General features: G+C 42.0%; 1 protein-coding gene across 1 annotated transcript in view; it reads left to right on the forward strand.

Annotated features, from left to right (window-relative positions):
- The window catches only part of Map2k6 (mitogen-activated protein kinase kinase 6), a 40,582-nt gene extending 19,139 nt beyond the window's left edge, over window positions 1-21,443 (forward strand). Inside the window, exons 8-11 of the mRNA XM_036197606.1 lie at window positions 399-476; window positions 1,821-1,960; window positions 14,973-15,018; window positions 20,557-21,443. Coding sequence (XP_036053499.1) covers window positions 399-476; window positions 1,821-1,960; window positions 14,973-15,018; window positions 20,557-20,634 — 342 coding nt within the window. The 3' untranslated portion in view covers window positions 20,635-21,443. The remainder of the gene's footprint in view (window positions 1-398; window positions 477-1,820; window positions 1,961-14,972; window positions 15,019-20,556) is intronic.
- The last annotated feature ends 3,304 nt before the right edge of the window (window positions 21,444-24,747 follow it).

Consider the following 24,747-nt stretch of genomic DNA (forward strand, 5'->3'; position numbering starts at 1 on the left):
TTTGAGTAAAAGTCCCTAAGGTCTCTTAACATTAGACGGTCAGACGGTAGCTGGGAACTTCTGCAGATTTTTTTTTTTTTGTAAGTTTTGAGCTGTTGGTATTTTTATCAAGGATGATTTCAGTAGATCGAGATTTTGACCATGTACCCTTGTTCTTGTTAAGGCAATTAAAATTTGTTACGAGGGATCTGGATTTATTGCTGCCTCTAAGAAAAGAAGGGAAGCCCTGTGGAGACATTTCACAGTTTGTGATTACCCAGTCTTTTGGACTAGGAGGCACATTAACAGACTCAAATAACTAATTTGGCATCTGGTGCTGTCTCCATCTGGGTCTTTATTGAGCTACACGTAGCATGGCGATTGTCTTTCCATTTCTTAGCTCTCTGTCTCCTTTCCAGCCTGAACGAATAAACCCGGAGCTCAACCAGAAGGGGTACAGTGTGAAGTCTGACATTTGGAGTCTGGGAATCACCATGGTAACCTATGATCATCATTGTGGGCTATGAGGTTTTGAGTATGGAACTGGATGGGATAGTCTTTGGGGACCCAGAAGCAAATGCCCTTGAGACACCACAGTTGGGCACCATTTCCTGTCTGAAATGGCAGGTTGTTTTCCCGGCCTGATTATTTGCAGCACGGTACAGTGGAAACCCTATAATGAGATCTGGCAGTCCAGATTTTCCTGTCTCTTACTAGTCATATGACCTGCAATAACTCGTGTATTCTCATAGACTATCTTTCTGATAGACATGGGGTAAATAGAGTTCTTATAGTTTAAATTAAGTGATTATAATCAAGACAAGAAACTTAAGTTACAAAAAGAATGCTAATGTGCTGGGGCCCCGATAGGCCAAATGCCCTAAGCTGTGTATTTGATTTTAGTTTTTTGAGACCAGGTCTTATGTAGCCCAGGCTGGCTCCAAAATCTGTCTGTAGTCCAGCATGACCTTTAACTTCTGATCCTCCACCCTTCACTCACAAAGTGCTGGGATTACAGGCATGCACCACCATGCTTGGTTTGATACCATGTTGGGGATCAAACTCTTGGATTCATGAGTGCTATGAAAGTGCTCTGCCGACCGGGTAACGCCGTCCCAAGCTCTGTGCCAAACATTTTCACGGTGGAAGTTTTGGATGTTGAAATCAGATCTCTCCTAAGAACACAGTAACAGATGGTGTACTTTCCCTAGCCTGGTCCTATGGTCGCACAGTCAGTGCCTTATCTGTACTCTCTGTGTACGTTTTCAGAGTCTCTGAGGTCTGGAATTATCCACTGTGGTCCTGGCTCCTGCCCAGGACCAGCAGCTGATTATATCCAGTGAGTTATTCCATGACCCTGCCCAGAAAACATGTGATTCTGTCACAGCAGAGTGGCCTTTACTCAAGTCCAAAAAAAGATCAGTTATTTGGTCCTGGGTAACTTTTTTTTTTTTTTTTTTTTTTAAATTTCCATTTCACCAAAGGACCTGTAGGTGGCAGCAGAGGCACAGTGCTGCTAAAGTCTTAAAAATTCCTTCCTGGCCAGATATTTGAAAAACTGGTTGTTTCCTGCCTTGAACTTTAATGCTCTTGGCTGATAAGTTTTTATTAAATAGCATTCTGGGTATTATCAAGGGGCTTGTTTATTTAGGTAGGTCTAAATAGCTGTTGCTGGTAAGATAATATTAAAAAAATAGCACTAAGATTTTGTGAGAACGGGTTATTAGTTTATTTTTCTTCCCCTAATTATACTCGAGCCTCACCTCTAGGTTTCTTAAAAGAAACACAGCTGCTTCCTAAGAGCCCTTCTTAATGGTTGCCTCCCCGTTTCCTCCTTTTAGATTGAGCTGGCCATCCTTCGGTTTCCCTATGATTCTTGGGGAACTCCCTTCCAGCAGCTAAAGCAAGTGGTAGAAGAGCCGTCGCCGCAGCTCCCAGCTGACAAGTTCTCCGCAGAGCTTGTTGACTTTGCCTCACAGTGGTAAGAGGACCCTCCATCCCACAGACCTATGCCAAAGAAGACAGATTGTCCTCATGACTGTCCTCCATGGGGTCTGATCCATCCCATACACTCATTTCAGAAGCATCCATGGAGTCTGTCCTCCATGCTGCAGGACATAGTCCCTGTCTCTACCCCAATTCCAGGTCTAGTAGGGAACTCAGTTAAACCACTACTTACTTGATAGAGTACGATTGGATTGGCAAGACCACGGGTGGAGATAATGCATAGGATATTTGGAGGATATAAATTAGGATGGCTTTGTGTGCATGTGTGCGTGTGCGTGTGCATGTGTGTGTGCGTGTGTGTGTGTGTGTGTGTGTGTGTGTGTGTGTGTGTGTGTGTGTGTGTGTGTGTAGGATATAAATCCTGAGCATGAGAGGCATTTTCCTACTAAAGTGAGTAAGGAAGGAAAGGTACGCCCATTCAAAAGACTGTACTATATTTGTATCACCAAAGCAGAAAAAAAATCTCTCCAAGACCTTGTGAGGGCCAGTTAATTTTAGCTGTCACCTTTGCATAATCTAGAGACTCAGTGAGGGATTGTTTAGAACAGGTTGGCCTATGGGACATCTGTGAGGTGATTGTTTTGATTATGTTAATGGATGTGGGAAGAGCCTAGAAGTGGATGGTATCGTTCACTGGGTTTGGGTCCTGGACCATACAAGGGAGAGCTGTGGCCTTGTATGTGCGTGCATTCATCTCTCCCTGCTCTTGACTGTGACTGTGATGTGACAAGTTGTTTTCATTTCCCACTGCCCCGACTTCCTGCTATGCAGGAGTATAACGAGGAGGTGTGAGCTCAGAGAAACCCTTTCTCTCTTAAGTTGTGTTCTGTCAGGGATATTTTATTCCAGCAACAAGAATGAAACCGGACAGAACTGTGAGCAATTTAATAATGATTCCAGACAAATGTAGTAAGGCCTGGTGGAAGGGATGGGGGATGGGTGCCAAGATTTATTTGTGTTGAGGAGGTTGTGGGCCTTCAAGAATGTTTCTTGGATGTGTACAAGTCCTGCAGAGCTTTGCCTTCTGCAGAACCCGTGTTGACTGTGGATGGATTTGCCCATACAGGTATAGTAGGTACTGTTGGGGGTTCGGAGGCAAATTCAAAGAAAGCTGGAGCCCAAAGAGAGGAGTTACTGGCATAGTCTAGGAGAGTAAAAGAGAACATAGTATTTCCCAGTGACTCTCATGATGTCTGTCGATACAATGGCCATGATGTTCAACAGAACAGGACGGGAGTAGCAGCTGCAGAAGTGGTAGGGAGGAGATGTCTAGAGTACAGCACAAAGGGGAACCCAGTTAGTTTAGATGGCTACTCTGTGAAAGCAGATGGGAACTAGGAGGGAGTGGGTGGGTCAGAGCTGGCTGTGGTCCTAACTGTGCCTCTTGCAGGGAGTTGCCACTGTGGATTGACCTAGACCTGGGAAGGCTCCCTGAGGTCCAGGGATGCTGAAGCAACACTCCTTGGCTTTGTTACAACCTTGCTTTTTTGGAAGTGGTGTTTCAAATACAGCTCTTACTGGAAAACATGATGAGCTGGGGTAACTCTTGGTTGCTTACGGCCCTGGAGGCTGTTTCTGGGTGCTTACCCCTTCTTGCTCCTGGTGCTTTCCCCTAATGTTTTACAAGGCTACCATGGCAGTTTGTTTCAAGTTTTCATTTTGGCTGAAAGACCAGAGAGAGGTGGAATACTGGGCTCTAGGACAATGTTGTTGGGTGTCTTTAATAAAAATACACCCTCCCTTCTCTGGTCTCCTGAAGTGCATCCTGTTTTCCTTGAGTGATTGTGTGGGTGAGGTGATGCATTTGCCAGCTTGAAATTGGGTCATGATTTTTGCCTTTTAGATTGAAAAAACTTGATGCCTTTTGTTTTTATTTTGTTTCACTTTTTCCCCCTTATCCTCAAGTGTTTAAAGGTCACATAGGAAAAGCCATGAGTCATGTTGCATAGTTGACTCCAAGACTTCTCAGGAGAGTGCTCCCGGGAGAGGATCCTGTGTAAGGCAGTGTCTTCAAACTTCTCTTCTATTGCTCTCTTCTACCTGGCCCCTTCTCCAAGGATTGTGGGTATTTTGTGAAGCTTTGGGAAGAACAAGGCAGGTGTAAAAAATTCTAGAATGCCAAGTCTTCTGTTGTGGATTCATGGTTTAATATAGTTCTCTGCTCTCCTTTTTCATTCACTGGTCAGTATCTGTTAGCATTTTCCATGGTGCTGACCCCTGAGCTCTGCCCTTAGCATCAGTAATTTTTAAGTGTTTGCAACCTTAGCATGTGTCTCAGTTAGGGTTTCTGTTGCTGTGAAGAGATGCCATGACCACAGCAACTCTTATAAAAGAAAACATTTCATTGGGGCTGGCTTACAGTTCAGAGGTTTAGTCCATTATCATCATGTCAGGAAGCATGGCGGCACGCAGGCAAACATGGTGCTGGAGAAGGAGCTGAAAGTTCTACATCTGGATCTGAAGGCAGCAGGAAGAGAATGCCGTACTGGGCCTAGCTTGAGCATCTAAGACCCCAAAGCCCACCCCCTGGCACATCTCCTCCAAGAAAGCCACACCTACTCCAACAAGGCCACACCTAATAGTGCTATTTTCTATGGGCCTGCAGGGTGTGGGGGTGGGGTGGGGGTGGGAGGGTGTGGGGTGGGGGAGTGGGGTGGGGGTATGAGGGACATTATTTTACAAACCACCACAGCATGGTTCTGATGTAATCTCTCAGCATGTGGTGAGAACCCCAGCAGCTTGATGTCAGTTCTGTGAACACGCCTTCTGCTGCTGTGCATTCCTGAATGCTTCTCATATGCAATTAGCAACATCATTCAGTCACTTGTCTCTATCAAACTGTTTTGTTCCCTTTTTATTTAGCTTGAACTTTTCCCCCCAAAGAGTCAAAGCATTGAAACTTTTACAAATATTTATAAAAATGATGTTGGGGCCGAAGTAAGTTAGAGCAATTACCTAGCATGTGTGAGGCTCTAGGTTCTATTCACAGTGTACCAAAACCAACCAACCAACCAAACACCCAAAAACCTTGAGAGATGAATGTGTTCTAATTTTAATGTATGTGTATATGTGCAGCGAGTCCAGGTACCTGTGTTCTTGCTCTTTCTATAGCGACCACATTGTTCCCACCTTCTACCCCTGACACTCAGAATCTCATGGCTGTTCCTCTGAGAACTCCTTTTCTTTCTTTTTCTCTGAATTTTAGCCCCAGATACCATAGTTTAGTCGTCTACATATTTCGGGCTATTGACATGTTGTGGCTTTCCTGTAACTGTTGAAAGCCTGGTAACCCTGTTAAGGCTGTGTTATTTCATTTACTTATGACGTGCCAGTTTGTCTCACTTATGGAGGTCATTAAAAATAATAACAATGGTGACAAAATTTATATCATATCAGTCTTGAAGTTGTCAAAGGACAGATCTTCTTTTTAAAAACCATAAAATTGCCAGCAGTGGTGGCACACACCTTTAATCCCAGCACTTGGAAGGCAGAGAGCCAGGTGGATCTCTGTGAGTTCAAGGTGAGCCTAGTCTACAGAGTGAGTTCCAGGAAAAGCACAAAGCTACACAGAGAAACCCTGTCTTGAACCGTGCCCCCCCCCCCCCCCCCCCCGCCACAACAACAACAAAACCCAGAAAAATTTATTTATTGTTTGTTTGTTTGTTTTTGTGGTTTTGCATGTATGCCTGAGTGTATGTTTGTATATCATACATGCAAGAGAGCCCATGAAGAGGGTATCAGGTCCCCTAGAATTAAACTTATAGGTGTCTGTGAGCTACCGTGTGGGCCCTGGGAACTGAACCTAGGTCCTTTGTAAGAGCAGCCAGTATGCTTAACCACTGAGCCATTTCTCCAGCCCCATGGGTATTGTCAAAGTTTTCAGTATTGCAGTTATTTTGGAATCAACTGTATAATGGAGTGATTCTCTTTTGTCACCATGGGGATTGGGTAACCCTAGAAGAGAGCCAGTCTGGCTGTCTGAGCATCCTTATGTATCTTCAGTTGGACTTTAGGACAGTAGGACAAAACAGTCCCCAGATCAGTAATGCTTGTGCCCACTATAAACCACCAATGTGTTCACTTGGATACCACCCTAAGAATGAACATAAAATTAGTTGAAAATTTCACTGACAGCCACCCCCCCCCCCATTTTCTTATAGCTATTATGAGTGCCGTGGTGGACATTTATAGACAAAATCTTATTTTTCATTTCTATTAATGGATGAGTCCACCCTGTACTCAGGCACAGTGTCATTTCATCTGCTTTTCTATTGACAGTTTAGAAGTGAGTGTGAGTGGAGTGGAAAGAACCCCAACAACGTGGTCATCCCTTAAGAAAGCTTACTTTTCTACTTGACTCTTAGCAATTCTATTTCCTAATCACACAGCTGTACTACTGACACATTTTCTTGAAAAGACCGTATCTTTTCGAGGGCTACCACTACACTTATCCCGCACAGTCAGGCTATGGTCTTCAAGACCTTTCCCAGTGACCCGAGATCTTTGTGTTGAGCAGAGAGCGGGGACTGTGGATTTCAGAAGGGATACAGGCTAGAAATGGTACAGTCTAGGGGTCTTGATTGGGTTTGTTTTCCCTGCCAGTTAAAGAATTAAAAGGCAGGAAAAAGCTGAAGCACAACAGGTAGCTGAGGAGAAATCTCATGCACCGCAGACAGAATCAGCAGTTAAGAGCTCACACATGTAACAGACACACAGAGAACAAGACCCTCTACAAAGCAGAGGGTAGCCTTGGGAAAGCCAAACTCTCTGTACCTTCTGGAGGCCTGGGGTCTCAAAGCCCCTGAAGTGTCTTCTTTTCCTACTTTAGGGTTGGTCACTTTGAAGACACAGGTAGGTTGGTTGATTGGTCCACAATTGTATGATGTGTCCTGCCCAGGCCTGACCCCTCTCCCCATCTATCTGCCCACCAGGGAGTCTGTCTGACCCCTCTTTTCTCAGTAGCAAATGTTTAATCTCAAATATCCAGATCAGTATATTTGTTTTTATATCCCATGTCTGTATTTGGGACAAGCGTAGAAGAGCTGTGTGTTGTTCACTGTCTTTGGGATTTGTCAAAGAGTTTGTGAGCTTTCATGGCACGTATCCTAAGCACTGGATGACGTGCTGCTGGATACCATGTGCCTGTGTCTAGAGCGTCAGCTTAGTAGCTGCTATCCTCCAGCCCATCAATGCTGCTTATTACTTGTTATATGTTAGCGTCTTAGCTTGGCTTTTTATCACTGTTAAGAGACACAGTGACCATGGAAGCTTGAGCAAAAGAGACCTCAAAGTCTACACCCTCAGTGACATACATACTTCCTCCAACAAGGCCATGCCTCCTGATAGCACCACCCCCTCTGAAGGGGCTATTTTCTTTCAAACCACCAAGGTCAGAAAGTCATGACTTGGGGTGAACCAGCAGTTGCTACAGGCATCACCATGGCACCCAGTTAACTCTTGAGCCCAGAGTACCTGGTGCTTACTGTTTTTATTTTTACTTTTCTTCAGTAGTGTCAGAGCAATAGTGCCTTGAGGGAAGAAAGGGAAACGGAGGCATTTATTCCTCATGAATGCCAAGATGAAAGGAACACCAATCTGTTCCCTTTTTGCAGTCAGTCTTTTATTTAAGTTAACATACAAAGTAACTGGTTTTGTTGAGGTTTTTTTTGCAAATATTTTGTCGTTATTGTTCCCTTCCCCATCTCCCTTCTGCATTCTCTCAGCCCTGTTGGTATGTTTGTTCCCTACAGCAGCTCTCTTCTGCTTGCATATCATGTATTCCCTCATTGCCTCCTCCATTAAGATCCTTCTTCCCCTCTCATGGTCCCTTTTTAGAGTCACGACCCACCCCCCACACCCACACATACCTACACACATGTATACCTACCCACACCCTACACACACACACACCCTCCCACACTTCCCCCCATTGTATTAGTCAGGGTTCTCTAGGGGAACAGAACTGAGATGAATCTTGAGTCCTGGAGAAGTAGGCTCTCATGCCGGAGGAGGAATGGATTTGCCTGTGAGAGCAAAGCAGGGGAAGAGAGCAAGCTTCCTTCTTGCGTGTCGTTCATGTAGGCTGCCGTCAATCAGAAGATGTGGTCCAGACTAAAGGTGGGTCTTCCCACCTCAAAAGATGGGGATTAAAGTTGTATTTTCTCACCTTTCAAAAGATCTGGATTAAAGGTAGGTCTTCCCACTTCAAATGAATGAAATTTAAAAAAAAATCCCTTGTAAGTGTTCTCAGCCCCTTGGGTTTTAATTAATTCCAGATATAGCCAAGTTGACAACCTTGAATAACCATCACACCTGCATATACACACAAACCCCTACACACACGCACTTGCAATCATCCCCTCTCTCTAAAATTAAAATCCTCTTTATATGAGAGAAAATGGGACCTTTGTTTTCCTGAATGGCTTACTTCACTTGACATGATTTCTTTCTTTCTTTCTTTCTTTCTTTCTTTCTTTCTTTCTTTCTTTCTTTCTTTCTTTCTTTCTTTCCTCCTCCCTCCCTCCCTCCCTCCCTCCCTCCCTCCCTTCCTTCCTTCCTTCCTTTGATGGACTCTTTTTTTTTTTTTTAAGTTCCATCTATTTTCCTGCAAATGTCACAATTGTATATTTCTTTGCAGATAAAGAAATTTCCAACACACAAACACACACATGGACACACACACTTTTTCTTTCTCTATCTATCTGGATAGTGGACCCCTAGGTTATTGGACCTTTAAGTTATTGTGAATAGTGCAACAATATGCTTAGTTATGAAATATTTGTAGTGGGACAGAGTTCTTTTGGTGTATGCCTGGGGAGATGGGTAGTGGAGGTGATAGAGCTGGGTTCTGTGGTAATTCTAGTTTTAATTTTTTTTAACCAAACCTCCATAGTCATTTCCAAAGTAGCTATACAAGTTTTCATTTCCAGCAGCAGTGAACAAAGGCTCCTCTTTCCCTGTACCTACACCAGCAATTTTTTTGCTTGTTTTCTTTTTTTTTAAACGTTATTATTATTGTTTGAAATGCTCATATATATACAGAGTGTATTTTTATCCCACCCGTCCACCACTGCCTCCCTCCAGCGTCCCTTACTGCTTCCACCTTGTCTGCCTCCCAACGTCCTGCCCCCCCCCCCCCCCTTTAATGATTGTTAAGAATCCCCTAGGTCCAATTCATGCTGCATGTCCTCAAAGGAGAGTGCCTCTCCCTCCTCAGGCGGCCACCAACCACTCAGATACTCCACCAAGTGTGGGGTCTCCAGGGACCCCTCCCCATCCAAGCGGAATTTTGATCGACTTGATCTTCTGCGGGTCTTCTCTGGTAATAACAGCTGCTCTAAGTTGATGTGTGCAAAAGCTAGGTCACGTGTAGAACTCTCCCAGCCTCTCTCAGCCGTCTCCCACATCCTCTGGCTTGTGTATTTTTCCTGTCCCCTCTTTCATTGGCAATAGCCATCATCTCTAAGATGAGATGGAATCTCAAAGAACTGTTAATTCGGAGTTCTGGGATAGCTAAGGATGTTGAGAACGTTTTCAAATATTTATTGGCTATATGTGTTTCTTCTTTTGAGAATTGTCTATTTAGTCCATTAGCCCATTTATTGATGGGAAGATTTATTTATTGGGGTGTTTAAAACTTGTCATTATGTAGTATAGGTAGCAAATCCTTGTCTGAGGTGAAGATGGCAAAGGCTTTTCTCCTGTTCTGTTGGCTGTCTTTTCACTCTGATAATTGTTTCTGCAGCTGCATAGAAACTTTAATTTTATGTAATCCCACTAGTCAACTCTTGGGATTATTTCTGTGGTATCGGAGTCCTTTTCACAGTTCTTGCCTATGTCAGTATCTTAGGCATTTCAGAGGAAAACAGAGCAATAACAATTCTTAGCAATACTTCTTCCATTACGTAGTTATTTCAAAATAACACAACCGAAGGCTACGCCTTTTCCCCAGTGTACGTTGTTAACATGGAGATTTTAAATAATTCCTAAGGTGGGTAGCACTGACCTGCATTAGTTACTTTCTACTGCTGTGGCAAAACACCACACTCATGGAAATTTATAGAGGAAAGAGGTTATGGTTTCAGAGGGATAAGCCTATCATTTCAAGGAGGCATGGCAGCAAGCAGCAGGCATGGGGGCTGGAGCAAAGGCCAAGGGCTGACATCTTGAACCTCAAATAGGAAGCAGAGAGAGTGAACAGAGAGTAGGGTGAGATCACTAAGCTCTCAGAGCCAATCCCCAGTGACATACTTCCAGCAAGACCACACCTTCTAAACTGCTCCAAACAGTGCCACCAAGTGGGACCCCATATTCAAATGCTTGAGACTATGGGGAACATTTCTCATTCAAACCACCACATGACCAAATAGGCCTTGTTTTTGGATACATGATACTGAATTCTAATAGGAAATCTTTACAGTTTAGTTTTATAGAATGTTTAAGTATAAGAGTTTATTTTAAAAAATGGGATCTTAGCAGATGGAGCATATAACACACCACACACACACACACACACACACACACACACACGATCCTTATGTTTTTGTATTGTGTGCATTTATATATTGTATATATACACATATGTATATATATATATATATATATATATATATATATATATATATATATTGCATGTATTTGAGTGCATATAGTTGTTTGTGCATGCATATTGTATATGTTTTTGTGTGCATGTGAGGCGGGGCAGAGGTCAACCACAGGTGTCATTTCTCAGTATGATCCACCTGTTTTGGAGACACTGTATCTCTTTTAGCTTGGCTGACTGGCCATGAAGCCCAAGGATCTTCATGCCTTTCCCTCTTCAGTGCTAAAATCAAAAGTGTGTACTGTTGCTACTAGCTTTTTATGTGGGTTTTGGAAATCAAACTTGGGTCTGTATTCTCATGGGGTGAGCACTTTCTGTACCAAGCCTGCTCTCTGGCCCAGCAACTTGGCAGTTTTCTCTAGAACCTCTTCTTATATGTTCATACAAGAGAGTCACTGGAAACAAGCTGCCCTCTGCTGCAATAGTTTGGCTTACATTTGCATTTCCCCCAGGCCTACTTTGGAGTCTCAGTGCTCAGCTGAAGAGCCCATTGCCATACCCAAGTGTGGTGGAGGCCTGTCCAGATGTCAATACTGTTTGTCTCAGGGGCTAGAATGAAAAGTCCATTAAGCAGTCTGTCTGTTCAGAAAAGGATAGTAAAAGCGGCAGTAGATATTTATTTATTTTTTGACAAATGTATGACTTCACAGGCACACTGTGTTTTTATTCTGTGGACGCACCAAATAGCCCTTCTTGGAAATGATCAGGGGGAGTTCAAATAGGCAGAAAGCCTCTGGTCAGCATAAACTTCAAGCTAGCAATTCTCGAGACAGCACGGATCTGTTTTGTAGTGTCAGCCATGGTCAGGAGCCTGTGTTGTGGCATTTGGAAAAGGAATTAGAGAAGTTAGCTAATTGCACACTTGAAAATGACAAGCCACTTGAACATTCAAAAGTCAGACTTCAATCCAAGAAGAAAGTGGTGTACCTTTGAACTCCAAGGTTGTTATTTTATACTGAATTTCAAGCATTTCCTACTAAACATGGAAAATTTACTTCCACCTCAACTTTATCTTGGGTATCTTTACTGTTCTTAGTGCCTCTTTTGAACTGTTTTTGATTAAGAAGATGGAGAGAATAGGTTAAATCTATTATACTGATTCAATGAATGGTCTTTCTTTTCCTCCCTCCCTCCTTCCCTCCCTCCCTCCCTCTCTTCTCCCCTCCCTCCCTCCCTCTCTTCTCCCCTCCCTTCCTCCCTCTCTTCTCCCCTCCCTCCCTTCCCCTTCCTCCCTTCCTCCCTCCCTCCCTCTCTCCCTCCCTCTCTCCCTCCCTCCCTCCCTCCCTCTTTAGATAGGGTTTTCCTGTATACACTAGGCTGTCCTAAATGTTGCTCTGTAGCCCAGGCTGGCCTTGATTCTATAATCCTGCTGCAGCCTCTTGAGTGCTGGAATTACAGGCATCATTCCCATGGCCAGCTGCTGTGTAAGTCCTTTCTGATCAGGGGCCATAAGTCAAGAAGTAGCTTATTGGGCAGTTGGGCAACAGCCCCTGAGGTTTGAGGAATCTTAAACACTTTCTCACTGATCAACTAGGGTGACTTTCCCCAAATTTGAAAAATACAGATTAAAGCAAGAGAGAAAATTTTGCAAACTGTTCTGGAGGGTAAAAAAATGTCCTGCTTCAAGATCACTTTCACTGAAAATTTGAAACCCTCAGGGCTGGGGTTAATAACCTGGTGGTGGAGAGCTTTCCTAGTCTGGGCAGGGTCATGGGCTCTCTCTTTGGTGTCACAATGACAAGAAGAGGAAAAAAAGAGGAACTTTGAAAGCCTTTAGACCAACTGGGAGATCACGGTTGTTATAAGAACCCATTGTTTTAACATTTCAAGATCAAGATGTTTCTCTTGGCTAATCATTCCCTTTGTTCTGCTATTGAGTAAAAAGTTAGTCATAGGAAGATGGAACATAAGAGTGTTTTGGATTTAATATATTTTAAACATTTTTTAAAATTTCCTTCTTTTCTCCCCTTCTTCCTCCCTCCCCTCCCCTCCCTCCCTTCCTTCCTTCTTTCCTTCCCTCCCTTCCTCCCTTCCTCCCTCCCTTCCTTCCTTCCATCCATCCATCCATCCTTCCATCCTTCCATCCATCCATCCTTCTTTTTTTCTTGAGTGTGCAGGGTATATGCTGCCATGGTGCCCATATGGAGGTCAGAGGGTAACTTCTGGGAGTCTGTTCTCTCCTTCTGCTGTGTGGGTTCCAGGAATAAAACTCAGGTTGCCAGGCTTGGCAGCAAATGCCCTTACCAGTGGAACCACCTTTCTGGCCCCCAGATTTCATATTTAACCACTTGAATATTGAATGTAGTTTTAATATTGTGTTTGTGTTTCTTTTCTTTAATAAGTTAAATTGTTTAACCAATGGAGAGTTTCTAGGTTTACATTTGCTTTGAACAATAGCTGGATATTTGGGGCTTCTGTATAATTTAAAAAAAACCTCTGGGATCTATGTGCAAGGCAGCAATGTCCTCAGAAGGCAGTTCTGCTAATACGAGAATTTAGACTACCTTTAGTTTCTAGGAAGGCAGAAGAGAGTGTTAGGAGGCATTCATAATGAGAATATAAATAAATAGCATATGAACCAACTGGAGATGACTCTTCTAATTGAGTTCCATTTTAGAGAAGGAAATAGGAATTAAAAATAAAGAGGGCCACCCAATGGCACACAGTCCAAGGATTCTTGAACCTGTTGATGTCTGCACCAAGGGCATTTTTAAATGGATGGTCTTTGTTGTGGGAGACAGGCTTGTACATTGAAGGATGCTTAGCGACATCCTTGGCCTCTATCAAATGCTAGCAAGAACACCTGCCAACTAGTTGTGACAACTGAAAATGCCTTCAGACATTGAGAAATGTCCCCTGGGGTGGAGGTACAGGATCACCACCATTGGGAACCACCAACATTGACTCACAGGATATAGGCATATACAAAGCCATGAGTGGGTTAAAAATTCATTCATTTCACCCAGGCACACATTTCCATATCAATCCCACGCTGACAGTTGATAATTCTTCTTTCTAATGCACTCTTATTTTTATCTCCAGTTGAGATGAACTTTCTCTCATAGGTTGTCTGGTCCCTGAGGTCCCTAGGTCCTAGGTCTGCCCTCAGTTCCAGGTTGAGACTTCTGCCCTCACCTCTACCTGTACCCTGTCTCAGGTTCCCTGGCTTCTACCCACAGCATTGCCTGGAATCAACTGGTAGGCTGCTTTTAAGTTGTTTTGGTTTCAAAAGCTTCCTGTCCTTTTAATTTTTAATGAGATTTTTTTCCTTCTGCTTAAAACTATACAGTTTAAAGTCTCCCAGTGACGTCACTCTCCCACAGTCTTGTACTTTGCTTCCCTCATGGTGATTAGCTTCTGTGGGTGCAGCAGAGCTCATGTCACGTGTACAAGACCTCTCTTGCTCAAAAGGATCTATCAGCACAAATCCTAGGAGCCCAATATGCTGTCCCATTGTGGTTCTTCAGCTTTATTGACCACTTTCTTTCCATTCACGTATGATTTTATGGCCCAGTCACCACAGAAAGCTCTAGGTTGTTTTGCACATCATAGTTTCCAAGGGCATCTTTTTCTCCATTCTATAACCTGGAACTCTAACATCAAGTAAATTGTTTCTTTTCTTTTTTCCATTTTAGAGCCAGGGGTGGAAGAGAATCGGGGTGGGTTGAGGACAGGGGTGATGGGTTTGGTGTCTTTCATGCTGCAGTTTTATGAGGATTGCCTCTGGTATCAAATGTTATTAAATGTCTGGGTATTCAGAGAACTGAGTGACCACTAGACAGTACTGCAGAACCACAAACTATTTCTAAGAATAATTGCTAATTTGCTGACTGAATATAATTTCCTTTTTTTTTTTTTTAAATCCACTAAGACACAGTGAACAAGTTGCTCTACCTTAGTTAAATACAGGTTTCTGTCTCAGGCAGGTATATGGAAGGGTGGACAGGCAGGGAGGACAATTCAGCTGAAGGCAGGGAAGAGTGCTTAGTGTCCTGGGAGAGACACTTGCTGATTTCTTTTCCAGGAGGTGGGATAGAAGCTACCCTGAAGGAAAGTACAGATGGCTTTGGAAATGCAATGGTTCTGGATCAGACAAATTAGACCGAATGTCGTTTATGATGTCTTAGAGAAAAATAAGCACACATACACTCTACACTCACACTTATCCGTTAAAGCCCAAAGTGGCTTAAAATATAATTTGTAAGAGTTTATGATTTACAGTAGAAGAAGTCACGATAAGAAGCCTATTTTCTGTGCCTAAAAAAAAAAAAAAAAAAAAAAAAAAAAAAAAAAAAGTTATGGTCAGTTTTACACTGGTTTTGAAATCCTAACAGTGAAAAATGATTTCTAAATTTTTAATGTGATTATTTTTTTTTTCTTTAAGCTTGAAGAAAAATTCCAAAGAACGGCCCACGTATCCAGAGCTTATGGTGAGTGTGAACACTTTGGTGTGTGTTACCAAACTAACTCACTAACAGTGAAGTAGTCATGACTAAGATGATAAGTAAATCACCAGTTAGGAAGAGTTGATCCATTGAGATATGGTTGATCTCCAGGAACTGGACTAAAGAAGGAGTTAAGGGCCCTTCCTCATTGTTTTGTATCCTTTAAAAATATTTTATTTATTTTATGTGCATATATTTGTGGGTATCCATGTGTCACAGTGCACATGTAATGGTCCGTTTTCTCCTTCCACCATGTGGGTCCTGGGAATTGAACTCAGGTCGTCAGGCTTGCCTGCCAGTGCTTTTACTCACTGAGCCATCTTGCTGGCTTGTGTTCATTGCTGTTTTTTGGGTTTTTGATGCAAGCTCAGACTGTGTCATCTTTCCCAGAGATACTTTCCATGTTGGTAAACCTGGAAAAAATTTGTGTCAATGGAATTTATATTTTCACATTTGGAAGAGTCCCGCTGTAAATGTACAGGAAATGTGAGTTCAGAGATTTCAGTGAGATAGCTGACTAGCAATGTGGCCCGTCAAGTTTTCAGAGCAGATCTTGGATGAATTAGGTGAATTTCTTTCTCCTTACCTTTTGGTCTTCATGTTGGTGGAAAGAAGTGGAGTAAAGCACCTGCTTCTGTATTTATTGTTTGTCCTATCAGTAAAACATGGGTGGAAAACAAAACCCCGGCCCTCTCGCTCTATAATAGTGTTTCAACATCTACCTAAATAGATGTTGAATGTGTGGGGAGTACATTTTGGAGAGAAATGTAAAATTTAGGCTATCTGTGAACTTGTGTTTACCACCCCCACCTTAGATTTATCTTAATGATCAAGGTTTGAATCTTAACAGTGGGAGGGAGATGTGCTCATTTCATTTCTGTTGCTGGGATAAATTGCCCCAACAAAGGGCAACTTAGGAGAGAAAGGGTTCATTTCTGTTCATAAGTCTAGGCTATTCCCTCACTGCCAGGAAGCCAGAGCAGCAGCAGGTCAAGGCAGGTCATCCTGTCCCACTCACAGTTGAGAGCAGAGGCAGAAATCAGTATGCATTAGCTGCTTGTTTGCATTTAGCTTGACTTCACCACTCTTAAAACAATTTGGGACCCTCTGCCTAGGGAATGGTGGCGCCCACAGTGAGCTGGATCTTCTCATATCAATGAACTCAATTCAGGCAGTTTCTTACAAACATGCCCATAGGCCAACCCAAGGTAGATAATTACTCATTAAGACTCTCTTCCCTGATGGTTTTGTGTTATGCCAAGTTGATGTTTAAAGGTAACCACCCCAGGAGAATTATGATGTTGTCCAGTCCCAAGAGAGGGAAGAGCAAAATTTGAGATCCTTTATTAGTGGACCTGCTAACAGCAGCCTCCAAGTGCTTTCTTCTGCCTTACCTATAGCCTCACCATCCAGATCAGCTGGGTGCATCGTAGATGTGCAGGCTCCTGATATCTCTTTCTGAACTGTGTATTGAGGTAGCTGAGACACAGAGAAAGAACCATTTGGAAATATCTGTAAGAGTTATAGAAGAGAGGTTGGAGATAGCTTAGTGGCTGGGCTCTGTAACTCCAGCTCCAGAGGAGTTGATGTCAACTTCAGGCCTCTGTGGGTACTGTAGTCACATGAACATTCTACCTCCCCATACACATATACACAAAATTTAAAAACCAAGATATTGAAAAAAGCATTATAAAAAGATGACCTGTGTGATCATCTCGGGCATGTGTTGTTTCAGGTCTGGGTATTAGCTTTGGTTTATTTATGCTGAGCCATTATCTGATTGGAAGAATTGGAGTCTGGCCAACTCCTTGAACTTCCATTATCCCCCTTTAAAACAGCAATGTCCACTATTCAATACTCAGCAGCTTTATAGAAATAGATGTGTGATATTTGAGGATGTATCTTCATGTTTAAGTTGAATATTTGTTCTTGGATTATTATTATTATTTTTTTTAAAGTGACCAACTGGAGGCCTTCCCAGTACTGACTGCCCCTTTATGGTGTGCTTGAACTAAAAGATAATTTCACATGAAGTGTGATAGACAGGAAGCAATTCCTGTGGGATCCTATGGAACTTCAAATCCTGATGTCTCTGCTTATAAGAACATTTTCTCTATAGTTCAGCTATTTACAGTGAAGAACATCCTTTTTTAAAAAAAATCTAAGTGGCCTCTTATCAAAAATTTCATTGGAAAACATTTGAGGAAAAAATATTTCCTATACATCAGCATCTGGTATTGATGTCTACCTTCCCGCTACAATCTAACAAACACTGAGGGGGTTTTGGCATGTTTATTAATGTATGATTGTGTGGACAACCTCCCCCTTTATGACATTAGCCATTGTGGTACTGGAAATGGACGTGCCTTTTAAGACCATAACTATTCTCTGCTTTCCTGTGGAATTGAGGTTTTTAAATGGAAACTCTGAGTCGGAACTCCCTGACTTCAGCACTGGGCAACATGTGGTGGGAGGCTATTGTTTCAATTTCAGGAATTTGTGAAGAGGTAGGAAGGGTTAAAAAAAAAAGATAATTTTTCCAAATAAAGGAATAGTATCAAAGCTCCAACCCAGATATTTACTTCTTATAATATCTTCAGTAGTTTTCCCCCTAATTCAGATTGAGGGCTATACATGCCTCAGGTCCATCTTATCTGAACATCTCCTTGAACTTCTGCTTTGTAGCATTTTTCTTCTTCTTCTTCTTCTTCTTCTTCTTCTTCTTCTTCTTCTTCTTCTTCTTCTTCTTCTTCCTCTTCTTCTGGCAAAGGTCTCTAGATAGAATTTTAGGTTTTTGAGCCGTGCAGTTGCTGTTAAATGAGTGAATTAAGTTGAATGCAGCCATATTCGATATGACAGCAAAAAGAGCATCTGCCGTGTTTCAATAGAACTTTATTTAAAAGTTAGAAAGTGTATTAGTAACTTTTCTGTTTCTGTGATTAAAGCTCTATAACCGAGTCAGTTTAGAGAAAAAAGGGTTGATTTGGGCAGATAGTTCTGGAAGGTTACAGCCCTTGATGATGGAGCTAAGGTGGCTGGAGTGGGAGCGGAAGTGCCACATCTTGAACTGTAAGCAGGAAGCAGAGATCACCAACTGGGATGGCATGAGTCTTTGCAACCTAAAGCTGCCCCCCACTGACATACTTCCTCCAGTAAGGCCCTATCTCTCAAACCTACGTCAACAGCATCACCATCTTGGGACCAAGTCTTTAAACATCTCAGCTTATGGGAGACATTTCCCATTCAAACCACCACAGACAGAGAGTTAGATTTGGACTCTGGATTATAGTTTGACTCCCCCTGTCTTAGATGTTTACCACCAGAAATAGTAACCAGCATGGTGAGATGATTTCCCAGTGAACTGGTTGTCTTCTCCAAATGTCTGAGAAAGTTCTTGATTTGAATTGCAGTGTAAAAGAAGGATTACTGAACCCACAATCCTGGGGGTTGAGGTGCATATGTGGGATATTTGGGAGGCTGCTTCTCTGATCCTGGCAGCATGTCCGTGAATCTCTTTGCTTCCTCATGACACTACAGGAATCCTAAATACTACAGAGTCCTCTCTCTTAAGACTTGAACTTTTTTAGGGGAAACTTAGTCTGGGGCTGTAGCCTGGGGATTGTTTGTAAGACCCCATTTGCCCACCTGAGCTTGCTGCCCTTTCTATTCTTGGTCTATTCATTGCTTAGAGAAGGAATTGAGTTCTCAACACTCTTTAACTTCAAAGCCCCATACAAGACTACTCACACCTTCCATGTTGATTGGCTTGCTTGCTGGACCTCAAAGTATTTTCTTAGTCTGGGATAAACTAAAAGATACCGAAAGGATTTGTTTTTAATTAAGGGTTTCATATGTTATTATATAATTCATCCATGGACTCAATCAAGCTCTATGTATTGAGCTGGTAACAGCAGAGTCAGAGTCAAGGTGGGGCTGACAGGCATTGGAATCGGTCATCAAGACAATCTGAGGTTTGGCATGTTGTGTTTTGATAGTAAAAAGCTTTTTAAGCATGTTAAAGAGCCCCAAATGTCAAGAGGATGTGGGAAAGCTAATAAGTATGATGGTTAAAATAAAACAACAAAAACAAAACCTTGGTAAGTGTGCCGTGTAAGTGGTCAGTAATTGAAAGTGATATCACTATTTGGCAGAAATGAAGGGCCTTGAATCTAGAACTTCACATTGGGTGTAAGGCTCTGAGCCAGCACACAACCCATATCCAATCTCTAATGGGCAAAACAGGAGATCTTTCCATGTTCTGAGTCACAGTGCTCAACAGTGACCACCTACTTTCTTTTGGGTTTTATTTCTTTGTTCCTTCCCCCATTACATTGTTTCCTAAAATTTGCATGGGTGGGCATTCAGTTCCCCACAAAGCTGACTCATCCAGCCCTCTACTGTCAGGTTTCGAACAAATATAATTAGAAAACCTACTGGCAGGCAGAATGAAGGTTGCAAACTGAACCCCTCATCAGGGAAACAGAGTGAGTCATCTCATGTCTGCATGAGAAAACACTCAGGTTGAGCCATTCAGACCAGCCACTGATAGTAGTATTCTGAGCCAGTTGGAAACCTGGGCATGTAGGTGAGGTGGGAGGGTGTATGGTATTGGTACCTGAAAGAATTGTCCTTTTGAGTTCGTTTGCTTAGTTTCTGTTCCCACTAGAAGAACTGACAAACAGGATCTAATGTATGTCTCTCTAAGTAGAGATTGAAGTGTCTATAGCCCAACACTTCTTATAGCCCAACTGAGCAATTCAAGGATTGTTCTGCACACAGAAAAATGGCTTAGTCATCTGACTTGCTTTGAAATATGTGGGCTCTTGCATCATGCCTTACCTTTTTCTACACAAAGTCTAAGTTTTCTTTCTTTAAATTGACTTAATCTGAGCTGTATACAAAGAAATATATATTTCTTTTCTTTTTTTTTCCCTCTTAGTCTTTAATCTCTGAGTTGAATTTTCTCTGAACATACCAGTAGTCTGGCATTATTCTATGAATGGATCAAACTGTTCAAGATTGATATAATATAGCTCTTAGCTGTGGGTGTGACCTCAAAAAATGGCCTTAGGTGTTTTAGTTCAAACCAGTTTTCCAATGTCAAAGGCATGAATGCCTTCCTTGCCCATTTACTGTCCAGAACATTGATATCTTGTTCCACCACCCTGTTCTTATTCCCATGAAGTGGAAGAATCTAAGTCTCTGATTTTAATCATTTTACTATTGTGGCTGCCTAAAACGACTCTGTAGAGTCTTACCCAATCTTTGTACTTCTGTATGGATGGAATTATGTAGCATACTTGCATATGTTATTTAAATTAATAGTCTTTGTAATGGAAGCCTAGATAACCTTAAATATGCATGTCAAAAGATATGTGCTTGATTTTACAAAAGATATGAGAAATCTGATTTGCTTCAATAGAGATATTAACCTATTTATTAAACCCATAGATTCATCTGCTAATTTTATATATTATCAATGTCAAGTATTAATGTCATGTATTTTTTTCTTCTCTTTCCCAGCAACATCCATTTTTCACCCTACACGAATCCAAAGCAACAGATGTGGCATCTTTTGTAAAACTGATACTTGGGGACTAAAAAGCCATGGACTTACTGGTTGACCCTACTGTGGATTGGTGGGTTTACAGGGTGAAGTGAGTTCATTACAACACCAACAGGAAAAGTCATCTTGAGATCATTGAACCCTGCCTTTTTGAGGGTTTTTTTCTCCCTACTTCTTCTTTTTCCTCTCCAAAGGGGGCCATGGAATCTCTAGTATAGAATGAACTCTCTAGATGGATGAAATATGATAAAGGCTTAGGACTTGAAAAGGTAATTAAATATTTAATGACGAGTCATATGAGTCCTCAAGCTTCCCAGATTTCTTGTGTTCTTTACAAAATGAATGCATTGGCCCTGGCAACAAGGTGCTACAGTAGTGATGAAATTGTAAAGTAGATTTGTAGTGTATCCCACTTATTATTTTAATATTTATGTTTCAGTGCTTGGTTGGAAATATTCCATTTTATGCAAGAAGGGAGATAGAGAGGCAAGGCTGACTTGGCAGTATTTATAGGGCTTTTATTTTGTAAGTTCAATCTTGTCTGTGGTGCAGAGGAAGTTATTTAATATGCATCTGTGAGAATATTATAAACGTCCCAAACACAGGGGCTCTTCCTGTGCAGTGTGGCTTGCAGTGGTTGTGGCTGCTGCTCCTAAACTTCACCTCAGTCCTGGGGAACCACCGCATCTTTTGAATGAATTGTCAAAGTATCTTGATCATATCCCAACCCCCAACTTTGGAAGACATGAAAGTCACTTGTATCATTGCTCAAAGAGTAAAAACCAATGGGTCTCTTCAAATTTGTGGTATAGTTTTAGTGAAAAATGAAACTAATGGAAAGTGGTGTGCTCTTTATATTTACTTATCTTTCTCTGTGTATGCATTTGTGTGTGTGTGTGTGTGTGTGTGTGTGTGTGTGTGTGTGTGTGTGTTCATTTGTTAAACCAAGTCCTCCTAAGTGGCTTCTAGCAACACCTATATCAGAAGAATACCTGTTTGTCATTAGATGCGATATGAAAACTCACAGAGAGAAATAAAGCGTCCCGCTCTTGATTCTCTTCAGTGGATGTGCCCCAAGGCCTACCTTTGTAATTCGTGAATTATCCTGCTTTGCCTGTTTGTTTTCATGTTCCATAAAAAAGCCTTATTATTAGAAGGGCTGTGAGAAGAGACGATAAAAGGCAGCAGTCTTTCCGTGAAATGAAACTGTAATGTGGAATACTGCCTCGGCACAGACTGCCAGGTTGTCATAGGCTCAGGCCATGTTAGGTATTTTTATGGCATCATGGAGTGGCTTGTTCCACTTGCAAGTTCTAACAGACTGACTAAACAACCAGGTATTTTCTTGTGATTAAAGACACCATGGGTCCTCTAGTTTAAGCCTCTGTGGTCCTCTAGGATTAAGAAGTTTTATGAGTGGCAGGGAAAAGATAATCTTTTGCTAAATAGTAAGGAACCATTACTTTAGGACACAGTATTAATTCAAGGTTACTATTAGAATATGAAGACAACATGTTGATAAAAAGGAAAGAAAGGAAAATATACTTTTTTCCCTTCCCTGACCTCTTGGAAGTCTCCTTTCCTTCCCTCCAGATTTAGAAGCATAAACAGTCCAGTCTTCACTGTATTATTTGCATCTTCAAGACTCTTGCGCAGGATGCTTGCTTCGAGTGTGTCTGACACTTCACATCTCTTCTATATTCTGTTGTAAGGGACATCCATTGGCAGGGCCGTGGAGATGGCTGTCAGTAAAGCACTTGCCTCTCAATTAAGGACCTGCATTCAGATTCCCAGACCCACAAAAGCTGGGCAAATCCCAGAGATGGTGGGGTAGGAGGTGGAGACAGGCACCTGGAAGCTCAGTTAGCCTGGCCTACATGCTGAGATTCCAGGCCAGGGAGAGACCTTGTCTCTAACAAAAGGTAAAATGCACCTGAGGACAGATAACTGAATTTGTTCTCTGACATTCACAAGTGTGTTGTACATGGGCACAGTCTCTCCATCCCCCCAAACACACACCACTTACCATAAACCGCACACACATAAACACAATATTCCTGTTTGATTAAGCACAGCTCCCTCTGCTCTGAAGACACTTTTTATTTCTTGCCAGAAATGTGGTATTATCTTTTTGATCATGTCCATTCAACTTCCCATCCACCTTTCCCGATCTAAAAGTTCGTCTTTTTGACATGGAGGGAGGTCACATCTGTCTTCTTACTCTGGTCACTCATCTATGAGTACAGAAAGTAATGGGAAAACGCCTGGGGAACTTCTTAGGGCTTCTAGTGACACTCAAGTCAATCATCTTTCTGGTGTGGATCAGATTGGTCTCACTTGTTTTCCTGCTTTGAAATACTTTTAACAAAAGCACATTTTGCACTTGTGCGCCTATGTGGTCTGGACTGTAAGCCCAGAGCAGGAACTTGTCAAACACCATAGTGGGAAGAGGAACTGGGTCAAGTCTGGTACACTTTGGAGCCACTTAGGAGCCTGTGTGAGTGCCAAAGTCCTGGCCCCAGAGACTTGGAATAAATTGGTCCAGGTAGTTCCTGGGGATTAGTACTTTAAAGAAAAGAAAAAAAAAATACAATCCCTCATGAGTTCCTGATGCATACCAGTCAGGGTTGAGGGTACTGGTAAAATCAGAATGAATTGGTCCCCTGAAATGGAGAAGAGTGTATATAGATGTAGCCAAAATGGATTGTTGTTTCTCGTTCTTGACCATCTTCTAAGCCTAACAAAAATTTTCACATGCCAAAGTTCGCCAGTATTTCCTTCTTTATGGTGCCATTGGTGGGTTGTCTCAGTAACTCTTTTTGTGTTTGATGCTGTAGGCCAAGATAGTGAACACTTAGGTGTATCAAATAATTAGGTCCCAACTGCTTCATAGTAGTCCTTTGAACCATGCCATTCAGATGTCAGTGTTTGTCCTGGCAACTAATAATATATTGCCATGCCTATGAATTATTTCATCTCCAGGCTTATGGATACTGGGCATATGCTATGCTGAAGTTTGCTCAGTCTTTGGCCAGTGACTTTCAAAACTGAGTTCTTAGCCATTCAGCACCCCTTCCCTATATTGTTTCATTCTCTATCTTGTTGATATTTTTGGCTTGTCTGCCTCCTTAATTATGAAATTAAAGATTGGAACCATTCTTTGCTGTTCATCAGTAGACACTGCCAGATGTCATAGTCTATAAATGAAGCAGATGAAGCTGGGGAGATGGCTCAGGAGGGAAAGCGTCTGTGGGGAAAGCATGGAGCTTTGTGTTTAGATCCTGAATATTCATGTAAAAGCCAAGTGTGGTGGTTTGTGCCTGTAACCCCAGTTTAAGGTAGTCAAGGAAGGGGAGGGTAACTGGGCAGATCCTGCAGCCCATTGGTCAGCCAGTCTATCTAAATCTACTAGTTTTAGTTTCAGGGGAGGACCTTGGCTCACAAAACACAGTTGGAGAGAGATTGAAGAAAGACGAGTCACATTGACCTTTAGTCTCCACATACTCACATACACGTGCATCTCCCGACACATGAACGTACACCCACACCAACAAGTACGTACGACACATACACACATCACACATACACAATATTTTAAAAAATGCAAAAGAAACATGCATTAGAGGAGATGGGTACCAAGATGAGCATTCACCTTGATCCTCTTAATAAACTTGATCTAGTGTCTTATGTCACCATAAAGGAAGTCATAGTTTAACCTCAAAATGTCTTAATTAGCCCCAGAGTTTCTACTCAGAGGGGTCACTTTCAAGAGTGTTTAGGAAAAACATGGCTTTTGTCCTAAAAGTACAATGGCTATCTAGTTCTTAATTTCTATTATTTATTGTTTTTTGGGGGGTGTTGTTATGTTCTCTGACCTTGAAAATAACATTTATCTATTCACTCAGTTCATCAGGGTGGATGAAGTGAAGTGAGTTTCTGTTACACTAAGATTTGTCAGAAAGTCTCTGTCTTTAAGGGGATTTTCTGGATCAAGGAACCCCCTGCTTTTATGGAGGTAGCAAGTGAAATGGTACTTGGTCATGGTCTTTTTTTTTTTTTTTAATTTTTCAAAAGGAATGAATGCTTTTCAATCAGGCCATTGAAAATAGACATTGGGGTAGAAAAATGCCAGAGGAAATCTCTGAAGA

This window comes from Onychomys torridus, chromosome 8 (assembly GCF_903995425.1).
Source record: "Onychomys torridus chromosome 8, mOncTor1.1, whole genome shotgun sequence".
Lineage (NCBI taxonomy): Eukaryota > Metazoa > Chordata > Mammalia > Rodentia > Cricetidae > Onychomys > Onychomys torridus.